General features: G+C 37.9%; 1 protein-coding gene across 6 annotated transcripts in view; it reads left to right on the top strand.

Annotated features, from left to right (window-relative positions):
* Nucleotides 1-19,859, top strand: part of SLC39A11 (solute carrier family 39 member 11) — a 478,311-nt gene that overhangs the window by 64,814 nt on the left and 393,638 nt on the right. For 4 of the 6 annotated variants that reach the window (XM_031965721.1, XM_031965722.1, XM_031965723.1 and 1 more), the window contains exon 4: nt 15,587-15,745. The exons of 1 other annotated variant lie outside the window; for it this stretch is intronic. In XM_031965721.1, coding sequence (XP_031821581.1) covers nt 15,587-15,745 — 159 coding nt within the window. Of the gene's footprint in view, nt 1-12,163; nt 12,254-15,586; nt 15,746-19,859 lie in introns of those variants that run through there. One more of the 6 variants, XM_031965724.1, reaches the window with a different exon arrangement.

Genomic DNA, 19,859 nt, shown 5'->3' with positions numbered 1-19,859 from the left:
TAGAATCTTGGGTTCTCAAGTATACCATCATTTGTGGCGAGTGATAATTTGGTTTCTTCATTGCTTATTCTTATTCTTTAATCTCTTTCTCAGCTCTTATTGCCTAGCGTTTCTAATCTATTAAATAACGGTGATAGTGGGAACCTTGTTTCTCAGATCTTATTGGGATGGTTCAGTTTGTTTCTCCATTACATATGATGCTTCTGATGGTTTTAAATAGATGTGCGTTATTTTAGGAAAAGTCCTTATTCCTATACTCTCAAGTGTTTTTAATAGGATGGATGTGGAATTTTGTCAAATGCTTTCTGCATCTATTGAGGATCATATGGTTTTGTTAATTTGGGTTATTAATTGGCAATTATATTGATAGTTTTCTAATATTGACCAGCCCTGCATTTCCTGGTATAAATCTTTGATCATAGTGTATTATCCTGGGGATGATTTTCTGTAGTCTTTTGCTAATATCTTATTTAGATTTTAGCATCAATTCATTAGGGTCTTGGGTCTATAATTTTCTTTCTCTGTTTCAACCTACCTGGTTTAGGTATCGGACCATGTTGTGCATAGAAGGAATTTGGTGATCCTTCATTCCTATTTTATCAAATAATTTATATAGCATTAGGGCCAATTGTTCTTTAAATGTTTGGTAGAATTCACATGTAAATCCATCTGGTCCTGGAGATTTTTTCTTAGGGAGTTGTTTAATTGCCTGTTCTTTTCTTTTCTGAAATGGGACTATTCAACAAATTTACTTCCTCCTCTGTTAGTCTGGAAGTCTATATTTTTGGAGGTAGTCATCCATTTCATTTAGGTTATCAATTTATTGGCATAAAGGTTGAGCAAAATAACTCCTTATTATTTCTCTAATTTCCTCTTCATTGGTGGAAAGTTCCCTTTTCATTTAAGACTACTATTTCATTTCCTCCTCCTTTCTAATCCAGATTTACCAAAGGCTTATCTATTTTATTGGCTTTTTCATAGAACCAACTCTTAGTTTTATTAATTTAGTTCAATGGTTTTTACTTCAATATTTTTAATTTCTTTTTAATTTTTAAACAAATTTAGTATTTGATTGGGGGTTTTAATTTGGTCTTTTTTTAGTTTTTTTAGTTACGATTCATTAATCTTTTCTTTCTCTGTTTTATTCAAGTAAGCCTCTGGATATAAAATTCCTCTTACCGCTTTGGTGCATCCCAAATTTTTGGTATAGCGTCTCATCATTGTCATTATCTTGGTGAATTATTAATTGTATCTATAATTTACTGCTTCACCCAATTTCTTTAGATGAGATTTTTGCATTACTTTTGGTCTATTTACCCTAACTTTTTGGAATGTAGTTTTTATTGCATCATGATCTGAAACATTTACTATTTCTGCTTTCTTGCATTTAATTTGAGGTCTTTATGTCCTAATATGGTCAATTTTTGAATAGGTTCCATGAATGCTGAGAGGAAGAAAGTATATTCTTTCTCTCTCCATTCAATTTTCTCCAAAGATCTAACATACTAATTTTCCAATATTCTTTACTTCTTTAATTTCTTTCTTTTTGTTTTGTGGTTTGATTTGTCTAATTCTGAGAGTGCAAGGTTGAGATCTCCCACTATTACAGTTTTGTTGTCTATTTTTCTTGCAACTCTCTTAACTCTCCTTTAGGGAAGTTGGATGTCATACCATTGGTGCATATATGTTTAATATTGATTTGCTTGTTGTTTATGCTACCCTTTGGGGATGTAGTTTCCTTCCTTATCTCTTTTAATTAGATCAATTTTTGCTTTGCTTGATCTGGAGATAAGGATGGCTACCTCTTTTGACTTCACCGAAGCATAATAGATTTTGCTCAGCCTTTTCCTTATTATGTATCTCCTGCTTAAATGTGTTTCTGTAAACAACATGTTGTGGGTTCTGACTTTTATCAGTCTGCTATCTGTTCGTCTTTATGGGAGTTCATCATTCACATTTACAGTTAAATTACTAAATCTGTATTTCTGCCATCCTAATAACCCAGATTATGCATTACTTTTCTTGCCTCCCCAACCCTCTTTTCCCTTTTTTGAACTTCATTTCCACTTGTATCATGTGCTTACCCTCTTTAAATCCTCCCTCCCCTTGAATCTTTTCCCTTCCTTCCTTATTACTCTTTTTCTTTTCCCTTTTCCTCTCTCCTTTTTAATGGAGAGATTTTCTCTAAAACAAATGTCAGTTTTTTTTTCTTTTGAGCCAACTCTGATGGAGTAAGATTCACACGTGTTCCTCCCCTTTTAAATTCCCTCAGATATGATAAGTTTCCTTTGCCTCTTCTGGGATGTGGTTTCCCTCTTTTTATCCCTCCTTCCAACCTTATTCTGCCATCATCCCTTTTCCGTATCTACTTCCCTTTTTTATGTTATATCAGTAAAATCAAATTATCATCCCTTTTCCATATCTACTTCCCTTTTTTATGTTATACCAGTAAAATCAAATTATACATGTATTTTTTTTTTATATCTACAACAGAAACAATTCTCAAGAGTTCTTTTTACCTTTTCTGCATCTCTTGAGTTCTATGGTTGGAGATCAAATTTTTTGTTTAGTTCTGGTTTTCCTTAGAAACAAATGGAATTCATTTTGTTTCATTAAATGTCCATCTTCTTCCCTGGAAGAAAATGCTCAGCTGGGTAGTTTATTCTTGGCTGCATCCAAGTTCTTTTGTCTTCGGATATCAGTTCAGGCCCTTTGCTCCTTTAATGTGGAGGCGCCAGATCTTGGGTAATCTTATTGGCACCTCGGTATTTAAATTGGTTTTGGCTGTTTAAATTTTTCCTTAATCTGATAGTTCTGAATTTGGCTATTCCTTGGGGTTTTTTTAGGGTCTCTTTCGAAGGTGTTGATGGGTCTTTCAATGCCTATTTTACCTTCTTATTCTATTACATCTGGGCAGTTCTCTTTGATGATTTCTTGTAAAATAGTATCTGGCTCTTTTTCATCATAATTTGGAAAGTCAATAATCCTCAGATTATCTCTCCTGAATCTATTTCCAAGTCTGTCGTTTGCAATAGATAATTCATGGTTTTTCCAGTTTGTCATTTTTTGGTTTGCTTGATGTTTCTTGCTGTCTCAATGAATCATTAGTTTCTATTTGTTCAGTTCTAATTTTTAAAGAATTATTTTCTTCATTAGCTTTTTTTTTTTTTTTTTTTTACTTCTTTCTGTATATGTCCAATTGAGTTTTTAAATGTTGTGTTTTGCTCTGTGGAATTTTTTTCCATTTCACTAATTTTTTTTTTTTTAGTGAATTATTTCCTTTTCAGTTCAAGATCTCTCTTTCTTGAGGTTCTTTGTCTTTTCCAATTCACAAATCTACTTTCTAGTGAATTCTTATTTTTCCAATTCACAAATCTTACTTTCCTGAGATTTTTTTTACTTTTTCCAATTCACAAATTTTGTTTCCCTGCACTTCCTGGGAATTTTTTATCTTTTCAATTCGTATTTCAGGAAGTTGTTGCTCTCTTGTAAGGCTTCTCTTTCCTTTCCCCATTTATCTTCTAACTCTCTTTTGAGACTTTTAATGGTCTCTTCTATGAGAGCATCATGTAAAAGGGGACAGGTATTGTCTGGTGTGTGTTTACTGTTAGTCTCTTCAGGTTTGCTGACCTGCTCTTTTTCTGCATAATAGCTGTCGATGGTTCTTTTCATCTTTTTATTCATGTTTTAAAGCCTTTAGGGTATGCCTCCTAGGCAAGGGGATTCCAGCTTCCTCTGCAGAACAGGAGAGATGTAAACTGGTTTCCAGCTCTGAGGTATGGGAGTGCTCTGAGTGAGAGTTTTCCCTTCCCCCAACAGGAGGTGGATTCAGCACTGGCTGAGCTATCAAACTGCCCAGTAGGGTTGTGTGGGTTAGCGATTGCCCTAGGCTAGAGACTAAGGGGTGAAAGTGTCACTGCCCCAGGCCAGAGCCTCTTGTGGGACTGTGAGTATTAGCAGCTGACTGGGACCGCTGATTCTACCGGCACTCTGCCCAGAACTCTGCCCCAATGTCTCTGCCTGATGCAAATCGGCCCTGCAAAAGCTCTATGGCCCCAAGCCGAGCCCCCACTGAGCAGATTAAAGGGTAACCTGGGCTGTGCCCTCTTGCCGTGCAGGTTCGCAACTGCCCCAAGGAAAAGCCTCCATGTGACTTATTGCCACAGACAAAGGAGTATCCCAGAGACTTAGCAGGAGAAGGTCTTAGAAGGGCAAAGACCCTTGTTATCTGTCAACACCTTTGAGGTGGTTTTTTTTTGTAGGTCTAGATTTTTGTCAATAAATAAATATCTAAAATATATTTTTAACTCTTCTTGTACTTTAAATTTTTATGCTTTGAGAAAGAATTCATTGCTCTGCAGTGATGAGCTTTTCTGTACTTACATAGGCTCTTCCTTGAAAAGCAGACCCAGCCAGTTTCCTGGGAATGTATGTGAAGTCTTTTGGCCATGGCAGGCCCTGGTGGAAGTCATACTGCCCTTCCCTAGTCTTTGAGAACGTAGGCCATCTTTATTCTGTGAGCTATCGGAGTAGGACTTCATGAAGGAAAAGGATATTAAAAGAAAAGGAAAGTGCAATGAGGAGGCTGCTTGAAGCCCCTGTGTCTCATTGATATCTCTGCAATGTCTGGCAATCTAGAGGAAGTATTTCATGTGGTAGATTTATGGGAGGCCATGGACAAGAATGTGGGCAAGATGAGATGGCTGGGTTACATTCTGCACACATGGAGGAAGGACCCACCCACATCAATGACCAGAAGTAGTCATATAACTCTAGGAGAAGAACTGCATTTGGTAACCTTGCAAAAACAGCTTGAATTTAAAGCACTTTATATAAATGAAAACAAGATACTGTTTTTCTGCCTCTGTCCTTAGTGTTGTGGTTGTGGATTGTAGCCAACAGCTTGGAGATGATGTTGTATAATCTGTAGTTTTAATTTATTTTGGCTTGGTTATCCAACCATTAATTAGCTTGATTCATGAAAAATTGGTTGTATAAATCTCTTCAGGGGAAGTTTGAGTGTACCTTGGGGAAAATCCAGGGTCATCCAGATAACTAGGAAGTTTTGCCCATTTAATAAGAATAATGGTAATGATAACAATAGCCAGTATTTAGTGTTTTAAGGTCTGCATAGTACTTTATATGTGTTAACTCATCCTTAAAGGACATAGCATCTCATTTTGCTTTAGTGGGTACATTGACCCAATTGTTTGAGAAGAAGTCATGTTAATCAAAAGAACACTCATGGTATTTCTTTAGCTTTTAAAGAGCCATTTTGATTTTTATATTCCAATTATGTGCTTATTGTATATGCCTGAAATGTTGGCATGAAGTCTCCAAATCTGCAGTGAGGAACTCTTCCATCTGGGGATATAAGAAGACTTACCTTTTTTGATCTTTTTGATAAAGACACTAATTTTGAGTAAACTTGTTATTTCTAAGATACAGATAAGGAATTTTTCAGAGATTTAATTATGCTAAATTTATCAGATGTATTTATATCAGGAAATGTTTCTAAGGATTTCTCAGATTTATGAAATGAGTTGAAGTATCTGTGTATGGGGAGATATGGGCTGTGGTCTCTTTCATGCCTTATGGAGGAATGGGGGAAGTGAGGTGTGGAAGAGATGGGTAAGTGGGATTATCTTGGCCAGCAAACACTCATATGATTGGTTTGGATATTTGACACATATATGGACAAATGCTTTATCTATGAAGGAGAACTCCTGGTATGAGAACTTTTCCACCTAGTTCAAGTTTTTTCTGGTTACTAACTTAGATGTGTCTCAAGGCTAGGATGAAATGTAAGCATAAAAAACAGGATTATAATCCCCATTCTGAATGTTAGGCCCAGAATTCCATCTATTAACCATGTTACCTACTTGTTATAATGGGTTCATAAGTGGTACTTGCTGAAGTGGATTGGGAGTTTGAAGGTCTTTATAACATCATTGGTCATTGATGCTTGTGCAGGATGTAGGCTAGCAGATTGTCAACTGTTTGCATGCCCCTAAACATGTGCAACCACATATATCTATTTATATTCATCTATGCCATATACATGTTCTCTCATATGTAGGTACATTCATTCTCTATTGCCTACTGACTTTAAAATAACAATGATTAAAATTTTTTATTGTTTTCACAATCCCTTTTGATGACTTCTTTCTAATGACTTCTTAACCTGGGTCTTGGGGCTTTAAAAAAATTGGTAACTATATTTCAATATTATTGGCTTATTTCATAATCCTATATATTTTGTGCATTTAAAAATGTCATTCTGAGAAGGGTTCCATGAGCTTCATTATACTACTAAAGGAGACCATGACACACAAAAAAACTTAAGAAACTTCACTTTAAACTCACATTCATGATACATCATCAGTTTGACTCTCTGATTATTTCTTTTGAGTCTAGGTGGGGGAGAGGATCAAGGAACTAATGCTTTGGGATGGTGTTCCCCTTGGTTGAGAGAAATGAATTAATCAATCAGTCATTCAATCAGCAAGCATTTGTTAAGCAATTAAGCCAAGATCTCTGGAGTTCTTCCTGCATAGGACCAGAATCATTTTTGGTACTGTGTAATCAGCTCCTTGTCAGAAGTTGGCAGGATCTGTTCCCTCATCTGACAGCATTAGAAACAGCTTGGAGCTAGAGATAAGGATTTTGGGGAGAGCCTTTAACAGCTGTACAATTGTCTACTAATTGGCTAGCACTTAGAAGATGATGATGGATTAGTGGCCTGGTGCCATTCAGGTTACCTCAGAAGTGAGATGCCCCTTTGGGGTTGGTGATCAGTTGCTGGACAGGTGGAGTCACACTTCTGTCCTGATGGGATGATGGCTGTTGGCACGGTGAGGAATGCTGTGGAAACTCCCTGAACCCAAGGATAGTGAGTTAAAATCAACTCAAAGGAGATAATGGTATCAGGATGACCCAACTCTTAACTGAGCTGCTGAACATTTGATCAAAATAGAACAGTTTATATTCTGTGTCCTCATGGCATTAATATGTTAACTATACTATGTGTGCTTTAAAAAGTTAATAATAGCATTTTTATAGCACTTTAAATATTTTACCTGTTATCTTATTTAATCTCACAACTACCCTGTGAGTTAAGTGATGTTATTATCTCCATTTTACTAATAGAGAAACTGAGGTTGAAAAAGGTTAAATGACTTGTCAAAGATCATAGAGGGGTCCTGGATTTGAGCTCAAGTTTTTCTGACTCTTAATTCCAGCTTATTCCAATTATGTCGCTGAGTTGGGCTGGTCACATTGAATATTTGGGGGATAACTATGCCAGTGGAAACTTGTACTGTCAAAAGACATTGAGGAAGATCCTGATGGAAAACTTATGCGAGGGTATGGCAAAAAGTTGCCCAGGATGTTGATTTGCATTGCTGGAGGGAACATTGTAGATGGAAATATAGATGTATTGGAGTGACTGCATGTTCTAGTATCCCCAGATTAGTATGATGTCAGGTGCTTGCTTCAGAAGGTGCGCCCATTCATTATAGTGTGTTCTGAGTGCAATGATTCTTCCTTTTTTATTTGATTTAAAAAGAAGGAAATATTTTTAGTGCTATCTGTCTACTTTTTTTTTTTTTTTTTTTTGACTAACAAATCAATGTTTAATTGCACCCATTTGTGGGAGTATTCCAATCCACCCCTTAGGAGAATTTCCCTCCCACAAATTAGTTTATATTTACAGAATGAAAGTCTCCCATAATGAATACCAATGTAGAAACAAAATGGTTTACCTGCTGAGGGCTATACATTTGGCTGATTATTTTAAATTACTCCATTCTGGTGCCACTGACACTAGGAGGAAATTATTAACACTATCAGATAGAAATTCCTTTAGGGATTTGCCTTGAGTTTTGAAAAGCAGGATAACATAATGTGTTCTAGTAGAATTTTTGGGAGCCAGAGGGGACTGGCTGGGGAAGCAGGAAAGATATGAGATCAAACCCAATTGATAGTTACTAGCCCCCTGACTGTGGGTTTACTGAAGACTTTATCCTAGGTGTCTTCTCTTTTTGCTTTATCTTCTCTCAATTGGTGACATCATCAATTTCCATGGATCCAGTTATCATTTCTATCTATTTCTATATGGACTCCAGCTGTTACTCATACACCGTTAACTTCTTATTGGACCCGAAGTCCCCCAAGGTCTATGTATCTAAAACAGAACTCTTTACCTTTTAAACCAAAGCCACAATGTCTCCTGAAATTATCTATTTCTGTTGAGAGTCCCACTATGATTCTGGTCACCCCACTTTGTAACTTGTCATCCTTGGTGTTTTCTCCTCATTTACCCCTACATATCCAGTCAGTTGTCAGGTTTTTCTACTATCACAATATCTCTCTGTCTCTGTCTCTGTCTCTGTCTGTCTCTTTCTCTCTCTTTGTCTCTCTCTCTCTGTGTCTCTCTCTCTGTGTCTCTGTCTCTCTCTGTTTCTCCTCCTCTGTTCCCTCCCTCCTCCTCTTCTCTATCTCTCCATCTCTTTCCTTCATCCCCGCCTTTTGGAATCCATAGTTTCTTTCAAGACTTAGCTTAAAGAGCCAGTTTTTGCTTGGGGCTTCCCCTTTTCCATTCCCAATTCTAGAGTCTGCCATCTCAAAGTTTTCTTATATTTGGAGGTAATAAAGAGTCACTGGAATTGGTGAAAGTAAGTGTGTGTGTGTGTGTGTGTGTGTGTGTATGTGAGAGAGACAGAGAGAGAAAGAGAGAGAGACAGAGACCGAGAGAGAGACAGAGACAGAGACAGAGACAGAAAGACAGTCAGACCTGTGCTTTAGGAAGGTCAGTTTGACAGCTTTGATCAGGCCTGTGCATTAGGAAGTCAGTGAAGGGATTTCTACGGGTAGAGATAAAGGTGGAGGATTGAGGGCTCCAGGTGGAAGGAAGGGGCTGACTGGCAGGAGGACAGAATCATTTACTTTGGCTGGCACACAGCAACTCTAGTTCCCAGCAGGAAATTTGAATAGTTCACATGTATTCAGTAAAAGTCGTATTTACTCTGCAATCATGAGCATGAGCCTGCCCATCTATTAGATATAGAAGGAGAAGGAGGGCGAGCTCAGGACCTTAGGATCCTACTACGATCCACTCGCAGCATCTGTCTACTCATTAGCATTCCAGAGAAGTATCTTGGCTGTGTGAGTGCTCAGTGTACATAAGGACTCTGATTAGTGACAAGGAGCCAGGAGACCGGTACCCTGTCCAGGTGGCCCTGACAGGGCTAACTGAACATTTGTCTGGCTACGTGATTGTCCACAAGTCATACAGCTTGTAATTAGAGCTACATTTGAATCTGGGTCTTCTGATTCTAAGACGATGGCCTTACCATTATACCGAGCTATTTCTTGAAGTATGTAGGACCAGATTCTGGACAACCTGCAACAACAAACTTAAGAAACTTGGATGACAGATCAGCAATGAGAGATATTGATGCTTTTTGAATAGAGTAGTTAACTGTGGCACCAGAAATGCTTTGGGAGGAATGCTTTGTCAGGGGTATTATATTATGGATTTGAGAGAGGAGAGATTGTAGGCAGAGGGACAGAAGGCTGTCAGAAAAATCCAGGTAAGAGGTAATGAGGATCTCAACTAGGGTGATAGCAGTAGAGAGAACAGATGGATAGGGATAAACTTGTTGTGATAGAATGGCTGACATTTAGCAGCAGACTAGATGTGGCAGGCGAGAGAAGCGTAAGAATTAAGAGGATTCCATGGTTTCCAGCTTGGGGAGATCTGTTCGGTGCTACTTAGAGGGATGGCTAAATCAGTAGGAGCATAGGGGCCTAGGGCAGAAGTTGGAGAAGATAACTTTAGTTTGGACAACTTGAGTTATCAGAAGAATAGCCAGATAGAGAAGTCTAGTAAACACTAGGAAATGTCTTTAGGGTTCAGCAGAAAGCTGGGGGCTTAGATTTATAAGTTATCAGTATAGAAGCGATAGTGAGGCTTGGGGTTAGTGAATATAAGTTAGGAATGAATGAGCAAGAGCTAATTCTACACACACACACACATACACACACACACACACATAAACACACACACAGTACTGGGAAGACATATCAAAAGTCCTTGCTTTCACTGATATTTTAATAGGAAAAAACAACACAGGTAGGAAATAGTAGTCCAGAAAGGGATTTGGTCCGGAAAGTTTGCTACAGGGCAGCCATTTGATATGTCCTTCCCACAGGGTTGAGTTGATTGCTTTGTTCAGAGCAGCAAGTAGGAAGGAGAGGTGCTGGTGGTGAGGTATGCATTGTAGCAAGGTAGGCGACAAGCTGACCCATGTAGATGGATGGATGCCATGTGAAAGCATGGTCTGATGATCTTGACCAGCTGGTGAAAATTTACTCAATTATCAGTCAAGACAGTTGAACCCCAAGTGAGAGTTCTAAGGCTGTGACCTCAGATAGGAATACTGTGAGTAGAGACAAGAGGTGGATGTGGGGGACCTTTTAAGATACGATGTGGTAGGCAAGGGTGGGCCAAAACTTAAAAATGACTGGGACTCAGAGAAGATGGGTAAGGAAGACCTCTTCTCTGCAATTACTTGTTTTAATGATGAGGAAGAGGTAGTATAAAAAGCTATTGAATGAACCAAAGTAATTGTCAGATGAAGATGGATTATCAAGTGAGTGCATGTGAAGGAACTATTCTGGTAATGTTGGTGAAAAGTTTTTGTTTCTTTTTGCTGAGGCAGTTGGGGTTAAGTGACTTGCCCAGGGTCACACAGCCAGGAAGTGTTCAATGTGAGACTCAGGTCCTCCTGACTTCAGGACTGTTGCTCTATCCACTGCGCCACCTAGCTTCCCCATTGGTGAAAACTTTGTAAATAAAACTAGAATTAATAGATTAGAAACTTAAGATTTTGTCAGTGTGGAAGTGCCATCCGCCAGCCTCAGATCTAAGCTTCAGAGAGGTCAAGTATATTGTCCTGGTGTTCACACTTCTGGTAACTTTCAGAGCAGAATTAAATCTGTCTTCTGTGCTCTTATTTTAGCATTGATTAATTAATGCAATTAATGGATACGATTACATAATATAATATAAATTATTATAAATAAGATAGTAATAGAAACAAAATATCAGTAATTACAATAATAGGATTCAGTAAAGGTAGCTTCCTGAAAGGATGGCTAAATAGTGAGTTGTCCAAGAAGAGCACAGTGGGGAACCCGAGGCCAGAAAGATAGATGTGTTTAGGGTATGTTTATACACACACACACGCACGCACACACACACACACACACACTGAAAGGGGACCTTTACCAGTCTATTGCTGTTGCTGTCGTCTCAACCTTTGTTGTCCATCTGAGAGATGAAGTATTGTACATGACTGTCTCAGGAGCAGCTTTCCAAGTGGTTATAGCTGGCATGATTTTATACTTGGGACAGATCAGGGAGTTAGAGCCCTTTATAAGTATGTTGATCTAAGATTAGTAGACCCCAGCCCTTTAGACCATAATAGCGTAAAGAGAAACAGCTTTGAAAGATTTCAGAAGTCTGATTAATTCAGGTCAGGCAAGACTTCAGAAGACTGATGATGAAGCATGCATGCCTTTGTCTCTTGGCAGTGAGATGATGAACTAAAGGTACAAAATGAGACATGTATTTTCATACTTAGCTTATGTGATGAGGTTTTTTTTTCTCTTGACTATATGTATTAGATATTGAGGGAGAGTGGCTTTTTTTCTTTTTTTTTTTTGAAAGGAAGAGGATTAGTGGTGATAGTGATGCAAAAAAAAAAAAAAAGAATAAAAGAAAGAAAAGAGCATTGGCTAGCATTTAAGAAAAAACCACAGAAGATAGAAGAAAGTTCAGAAAGAGAGATAGACAATAGACAGTTTTACTACTGTCATATTAAATACACCATGATCCCTTTGAGCTAGTCATACAATGCCAATCTCTTTATACAATGAAAGGAAGTGTTTTTTACTCCGAAAAATGAGAATGTGCACAGTTTGAGATTCTTGCAGAAGTTGGATGGATTTAGTGAATCCGAAGCATTGTAATAGGGAGAGACTGTGACTTTTCCTTTATTGGCTACTGCACTTAGACCTTCTCTTTTTCCTGGCATTAACAGAGTGCATTACTTTGAATAGAATCTTTCCTGCCAAAGAAAACAAGTTGACATTGAAAAAGGTCTTTTGGAACATGGTTAAACTAGATCTAACCAAGGCAAAGGCAATTGTGAAAATAAAAGAAATGCGAGAAGTGCTGTCCAGAAAGGTAAAAGATTGAAGCTTTCTGTGCAGGTGCCCTTAGGAAATACTCTGCTTGTAAATTTTTGTCTAGCACTAACTTTTTAAACCAATAACAAAGAGCTTTGATGATTACTGCTTTGCAGTATAGTATGCAATATGGTACTGTATTTACTATCTCTCCCCCCTTTATTTCCCTCAAAAGTTTTAAGATTTTATTGTTCTTTCATACAAGTTTTTTTTTCTAGCTCTATAAAATAGCCATTGGTGGTTTGAATGACAGAAATTTTTTAAAATAAATTGATTTAGGTAATATAATTAGCATTTAATATATTGACATGATTTATTCATGAGTAATTTACTATCTGTCAACTTATTTAACTGTCTTGATTTTTTTAGAGTGTTTTATAGTTGTAGTTATATATAATTCTTGTATTTGACTTGGTGTAGATAAGCTCCTAAATATTTTATTCATTCTTTAGTTATTTTGAATAGAATTTTTATTGCTATCTCCTGCTACATTTTCTTTGATATCTATATCTATATTCACATATATGTATTACATCCTGCTACTTTTTTTGTTGTCATCATCCCAATTAGTTTTTGAGTTTAATTTCTAGTATTTATAATAATATGCAAAAATATTTTATTTGCTTGTGCTTATTTACTCAATTTATTTTTCCTGTTGCTATAGCTAACATTTACTGTACTGTGTCAAATAATAATAGTGACAAGGCATCCTTGCTTTCCATCTGTTATTATTAGAAAGACTTCTTATATATAGGGGACTCTGGTTTTAGATGAATTCTATTTATCTTATTAAGGAAATGTCCATTTACCCTATACTTCTTGATGTTTTTAATTGAAATAGGTGTTATATTTTTGTTGTCAGGTTTTCAATATTTATTGATAAAATTTTGTGATTTTTGCTCTTTTATTATTGATATGAACCATTATACTTATAGTTTTCCTAACATTGAATTAATCTTGCATTCCTGATATAAAAATATCGTAGTGTATAATCTTTTAAAAATGTTGTTATAGTATCTTTGCTAAAGTTTGTCAGAATTTTTGTATTAATAATCATTAAAGATAGTGATTTGTTTCTGTTTTGTCTTTTTCTGGTTCGTATTTCAAGACCATATTTTTATCATCAGAAAAATTTGGTAGGATTCTTTCTTTTCCTTTTGCAAACAATTTAATGTAATGTTTGAGTTAATTGTTCTATTGAGTTTTGTTCTCACTCCCCTTTTCACCTTTGGGAGTTCATTTGTGTCTTGTTCAAATTTTTTTTGGAAATTGGGTTCTTTAAACTGTCCGTTGATTTGGATATTTTATGTTCTATTCATTTTCACTCTTTAAGTTATTAATTTTAATAGTGTGTAGTTTTCATGTATTTCTGGGTTGTTTAACTTTCATTGTTGTATTTCAGAGCTCTTCTGGTTCTAATTTCTTTGCTCTAAGTCAGTTCATAAGATCTTGCCAAGCTTTTCTGGATTCTGGATTCTTAGCTTCAAATTATAGAATTTTTCCATATTTGAATTGATTACTTTGTCACTCACATGGTTCCTTTTTATTTGGAATAAGCAAATTTCATACCCAAGAATGATACTGACTTTACCTGATCTTTTTATCCTCAAGTATTTGAAGATCTATTATGTATAAATTTTTTGTATTGCCTAAGGCCAATTGTATTTAGGTAAACCTCCACTTAATAAAAAGAACTAGCAGTTTTCCTGTGTTGGTACATTTTGATGTGGAAAGAACTATGGAGGTTGTCTCATCAGTTTATATATCAGGAACCTGAAACATATATTGGTCAAGTGATTTTATCTGGTAAAATAATTGTCAAAGATTGGCTTTGAGATTTTGAACCTGGGTGAATGAAAGGAGAGTGTTGCTCAAAGAGGGTGGTTTGCAAGAAGGATGGATTTGGGATGCTTTAGATCCGTTGAATTTGAAATGGTGTAATTAGCATCCAGATAGAGAAGTACAGTAGGATTTGTTTGATGAGGCCTAGAATTCACCAGATAAATCATTTGGCTATAAAGATGTGAGCATGATGCACATAGAGATGATTACTGACCTCATAGAAACTGATGAGATGACTGAGAGAAGGTATATAAAGATGGGGATCCAGGACAGAGCTTTGGGGTACAGCCTGCCTCATGCTGCAAAGGAAACTGAGAACCAATGGTCAGACAAGTTGAAAAACCAAGAAAGAAAGGAACCTGTCACAGAAGCTAAGGGAGAACAAGGTATTGAAGGGGGCAGTATGGTCATCACTGTAGGAGGGTTAATAGAATGAGAACTGAGAAGTATCCACCAGAATACCAATGGTAATCTTGAAGAGACCAGAAAAGGCAGAGTGATAGGACTGGAAGGAAGATAGAAAGGAGTTAGAAGTAAGTAGAAATGGGGATAAGAAGTATGGAGAAGTTTTACTAGGAATTGAAGTGTAGGGTGATAACTTGAGAGAATAGCAGTCAAATGATTGCCTTGTGAGTTCTACCACAAAGTATTCAAGTAAGGGTTCAATGACTATATGTCAGAACTATTACAGATTTTTTTGTGGACCCATCCAGTTCTATTTACCTTATGGTCAAGTGTCCTTAAAAGCTTTGCAAATTGGTTCATTTTTTCCCTTGATTTGTACACCATGTTTTATTACTTAATCTGATATACTGCCAGATCTAGTGCCATTTTGGAAAACAAAGAGTTGTTGCCAGTTTCAATCAATCACAGGAGATACAAATTGGTATCAGGAACAAATTGCTCAAGAGTTCACACCCTTGGATTGACTTGGGTAGCCCTTTTCTGGACGCTTTCCAGTTTATCATTGATCTCCCTAAAATGTGATGCCCAGAACTGGATGTAACAGTCCAGTCATGATCTGTCTAGCACAGAATACCATGGGACTCTCACTCAGAGAAGGAGTGAATCAGCTTGTTTAATTGTATACCCGTGATGCACAAAGCCAGCATGTACGTTACTGCTGGGCCTGGGGAGGTGATAGGTGACGTGAAAGCTTTAGGAACAGTGATCCCCCAGGATGTGGTGGGAGAGAGTGGGTATATGAATGCCAATGGACAAGACTTTTAGCAAGCACAGAACTGCCCAGTGCCCACCACTGGCGGGGCTTGGAGGAAACCACGCAGTGCACTGCCTGTAGTTGTGCATCTTGTCCCACAGTGTTAGCTTCCTGGAGCTCTGAGGCTAGGCCTTGGTTCTGGGGGCACTTAGGACCCGGAGGTCAGCAGCTGCTCGGTATGGTTGTATGTACCCTGGGCTGACCCCGATGGTTCTGCGCAGAAGCCGGGTGGTGACTGTTGGAATGATTCTGGCGGGTTCCCTTCTTCAGGTTATGCTGGCTGCTTCCTATTGGTCTCTTCTGGCCCCTGCGATTGAGATGGCAGAATCCTCAGGAAACTTTGGTGCCTTTGCTTTCTTCCCTGTGGCAGTCGGCTTCACCCTTGGAGCCTCTTTTGTCTACCTGGCTGATCTTCTGATGCCTTACCTGGTGAGTACCTCTCAGCCCCAGGCTTGACATGCATTGCAGAGCCCACTGAAGATGGTGGTTTCTTGCATTGTGCAAGACTTTTATTCCCAAAAAATATGTGTCTAAATCTCAGGCTCTTTGTCAAATAGGTAATGATCTGTAAATAAATTTAGAATGCTTAAAGGGTGCTTTCATTTCAAGAAATCTTTCAGAGAATTCTTCTTTAAAGTGAAGCATCTTTTTGTGCTGTGAATAATCTCCTCCTCCTCATCCCCATTTATCTGTCTGGTGTGTTCAGATTTTTGTATGTCAGATTTATTATAAAAAAGAGGTACACCTGAACCAGTGCTGTGTGGGTGGGCATGTGTATGTTTGAGTTTGAATAATAAAGAAAGAGAAGATATGGCCTGTCTTCACAGCCAACAGTCTAGTCAGGGAGATGTAGTAGATGCTAGAAAAATGCCACAGTAACACTGATGGAACATAATCTCCCATTAAGTTTGAATGAATATAATACAGACTAAGTCTTTGGGTGCCAAGGGGTTGCTGAGTAGATGAGGCCGTCAGGGTTAAGGGGAGTCAGAAATCTCAGCCTCTTCTCTTGTGTAAGACTGACAGCTGGGCATCCAAGAGTGCCTAGGTGTGTCAGTACTTAAAGCTTGAAGGGATCTTAGAGGTCATCAGATTTCCTCTTTAGAGAGGAAGAAACGGGGATCAGGAGGGTTAAAGTCTTTTGCCCAAAGAAACAGAGCAAGGATTTGAACTCAGGTCTTTGGCTGCAAAGTCAGTGTTCTTTCTGCGGAAGTATAAGTCTATGGTTTGGTGGTGGTTGTTTTATAAAGTCACCTGAGCCTGGCCTTGATGTAAGTGAGAATGAAGGCTGTTGGCCCTCACTCCATCATCACACCCTGGTAAAGTTTCCCTAGTCTCTCTTTCTTGTATTCAGGTCGACTTGCAGGCATAAATAAGCAGCTTGGCAGAAGTGAGTCAGTGGGAAGAGGCCATGAGGGATGCTCTCTGGGCTGGGAGGAAAAAAAAGTCAAAATCACCATTCCAGGGTTCATCCTAGTAGAAGGCAATTCACTTGGGCCACTATTGGTTATAGAATGGAACAGTCAGACTACATCAGAGAGTATGTTATTTAACCTTTCTGAGCCTCATCTGTCCAGTGATGAAGAAGAGATTAGACTCAACTTCTAAAGTTCCTTTTGGACTTAGAAATTCTGATTAACACAATGATCCACCAAAGTTCCAAATACTCTCCACCTCCAGGGAAGAATCTGATGCATTCAGAGTACAGGTGAAGCATATCTTTTTTCCTTTCTTTTCTTGCCTCCTCTTCCTCTCTCTCCCAATCAGGGCTAATGTGGAGATTTATTTTTCATAATTTTCTATTTGTAATGCATTTTGTAATTTATTGGCTTTTCAATGGTTAGGGGAACAGGTTGAAAAGGGAGAAAATTTGGAACTGAAAATAAAATAATTTGAATTTTTAAAAAAGTATCTTTCAGCTTTAAATCTGATTCAAGGTCCCAATTCAAAAATCTTATGATCTATAGTCCCTTCAAACTCTAAATCTTATGTAATCTTTAGTAAGACTGTAAATGCAAGTGTACAAGTCCTACATGTGGGATTATTTTTCAACCACAATTTAAGCTGAAGGAGGCATAACTAGCATGCTGCTGTATATGTGGTCTTTTTGACCAATAGGGTTTCCAGTGAGTTAATGTCCTCCATGTTATGTGTAGAGTAATGGGTTTTGATCCCAGTGACCAGTGAGGCAGCTGAGCTTTCAGCTTTTTTCCTGGGGAATGAGAAGGATTAATGAAGAGTTTGTGATACAAGTCTCTGATAATCCTGCAACCTGGGTCAGGGCTGGGGGAACTTGGTGTTTTCTTCCCCTGCTTGGTGAAGTTCTGCTTATCCTAGACTGAGGGGAGGAGAGGAGAGGACAGTGTGTGGGTAGTTTGAGGACTCATTTAATTTTAAATGAAAGATTATTTGTAATCTTTTTTTCTTTTCTTTTTTTTTTTAATGACAGTAACCATAGTGACAATATGTCTCTCCGTTTTACTGTGATACTGTAATCAGGCTGTCAAGTCATCCGCATAATAATGGGCCCAAAAGGTTCTGGATGTGAGGTGCCATCCCTCTGGCTTGCCAGCACTACCACCCAAGCGTATGTGTAAGCTTGTCATTGGGTTAGATCCTGCTGTCTCTTATGGGAACAGCATGCTGAGCCATGGCCTTTTTCAGCCTTGGCACTGAGGGTCAGCTGAGAATTTCTGAATAGCCCCTGGCGTGTCTTATTCTGCTCTCCCCCTCCTCCCACTCCCATCTCCTTGGGCTCGATCAGTGTTCAAAGACAAGTCTCTTGCAGCCTTGTCCTTTATAAATGGCCAGAGGTCATCATTCACTGGTACTAGGGGGCCCTTGTCTATATTTGATCAGCTGCATGGAGTTAATCATTTTCACTGGACTGTGTAAATAGTTATTCCCTGATTTTCACCCTGCTACACCATTTATTTCTCTTTAATCCATTTTCTTTTTTCCTTTCCCTTCCTCCTTCCTTTTTCTTTCCCCTTTCTTTCATAATTGCATATTCCCCTGTCTGTCTATTGGAGGTCGTCCTGCCACTGGGAGTGGGGAATCACCACTTACTGATCCTGAGTAGGAGTGACCTGACCCAGGTTGGAAATAAAGCAGGTCAAAGCTCCTTGATCAAGTAGAGCAGAACAAGGCTTGTGTGGAACTCTTATATTTCCAGCTGGGCAAGATCAGAATTGTGTTATTGTTCAGTCATTTTCAGTTGTGTTCAACTCTTTGTAACCCAATTTAGGGATTTCTTGGTAAAGATATTAGAGTGGTTTGCCATTTCCTTTTCTAGCTCATTTTACAGGTGAGAAAACTAAGGCAAACAGGATGAAGTGATTTGTGTAGGGTCACATAGCTAGTAAGTGTTTAAGGTTGGACTTGAACTCCGGAAGGTGAGTCTTTTTGACTTCAGGCTTGGTGCTCTGTCCCCTTGTGCCACCTAGCTTCTCAAGATCAGGATGCCCAGTCTTTTTTTTTTTTTTTTTTTTTTTAAATAATAGCTTTTTATTTTCAAAATATATGTAAAGGTAGTTTTCAACATTCTCCCTTGCAAAACCTTGTGTTCCAAATTTTTCTCCCTCTCTTCCCTCCACCCCCTCCCCTAGAGACAGCGAGTAATCCAATATGTTAAACATATATAATTCTTCTATGCATATTCCCACAGTTTCATGTTGCACAAGATAAATCAGATCAAAAAGGAAAAAAAATGAGAAAGAAAACAAAAAAGGAAACTAAAAACAACAACAAAAGCTTAAAGCACCTTGTTGTAATCCACAATAAATCCCACAGTCCTCTCTTTGGGCGTAGATAGCTCTGTCCATCACAAGTCTATTGGAACTGACTTGAATCACCTCACTGTTGAAAAAAACAGTGTCTATCAGAGCTGATCAGCACATAATCTTGTTGTTGCTGTGTATAGTGTTCTTTTTGATTTTACTCACTTCACCTAGTATCAATTTTTGCAAGTCTCTCCAGGCCTTTCTGAAATCACAGGATGCCTAGCTTTAAAACACAAACAAAAGCTGCCAGTGCCTTCCCTTATAGATTACTTTTCATCTTCTCTGTATATATTTTATAAATCTAGTTATTAATAATAACACAGTAGCTAACATATAGTACTTACTGTATGCTAAATATTGTGCTAGATGCTTTATATTTATTATCCCATTTGTTATTTTATTTTGTTTCTATATTATTAGATTTTGGATTACTTGGAGCTTAGTGCCAAGGCAGAATTTTGTTTAGATGTGGACTTGACCCCTGACAGAATCCTTGGTCCAGCTCTTTGAGGTTACTTTCATCAGTGAGCTGATGTGGCTAGGGCCAGAGCATTGGATCTCGATTCAGAGGGTCACCTATGTGACCTGCAGCAAGATACTTTCCCCATCAGGAACTCAGTTTCTTCTTCTGTAGAATAAAACATTTAAATTAGCTTCAGTGCTAAATAGTATCTTTCTATGAATAATAAACATTAACTTGTCTATTAACAATAGATTGATATTAAAGTCTACTTGAGATTTGTGTAGTAGAGTATATTAGC

This window comes from Sarcophilus harrisii, chromosome 4 (assembly GCF_902635505.1).
Source record: "Sarcophilus harrisii chromosome 4, mSarHar1.11, whole genome shotgun sequence".
NCBI lineage: Eukaryota > Metazoa > Chordata > Mammalia > Dasyuromorphia > Dasyuridae > Sarcophilus > Sarcophilus harrisii.
This window is presented reverse-complemented; position numbering and strand designations above follow the sequence as displayed.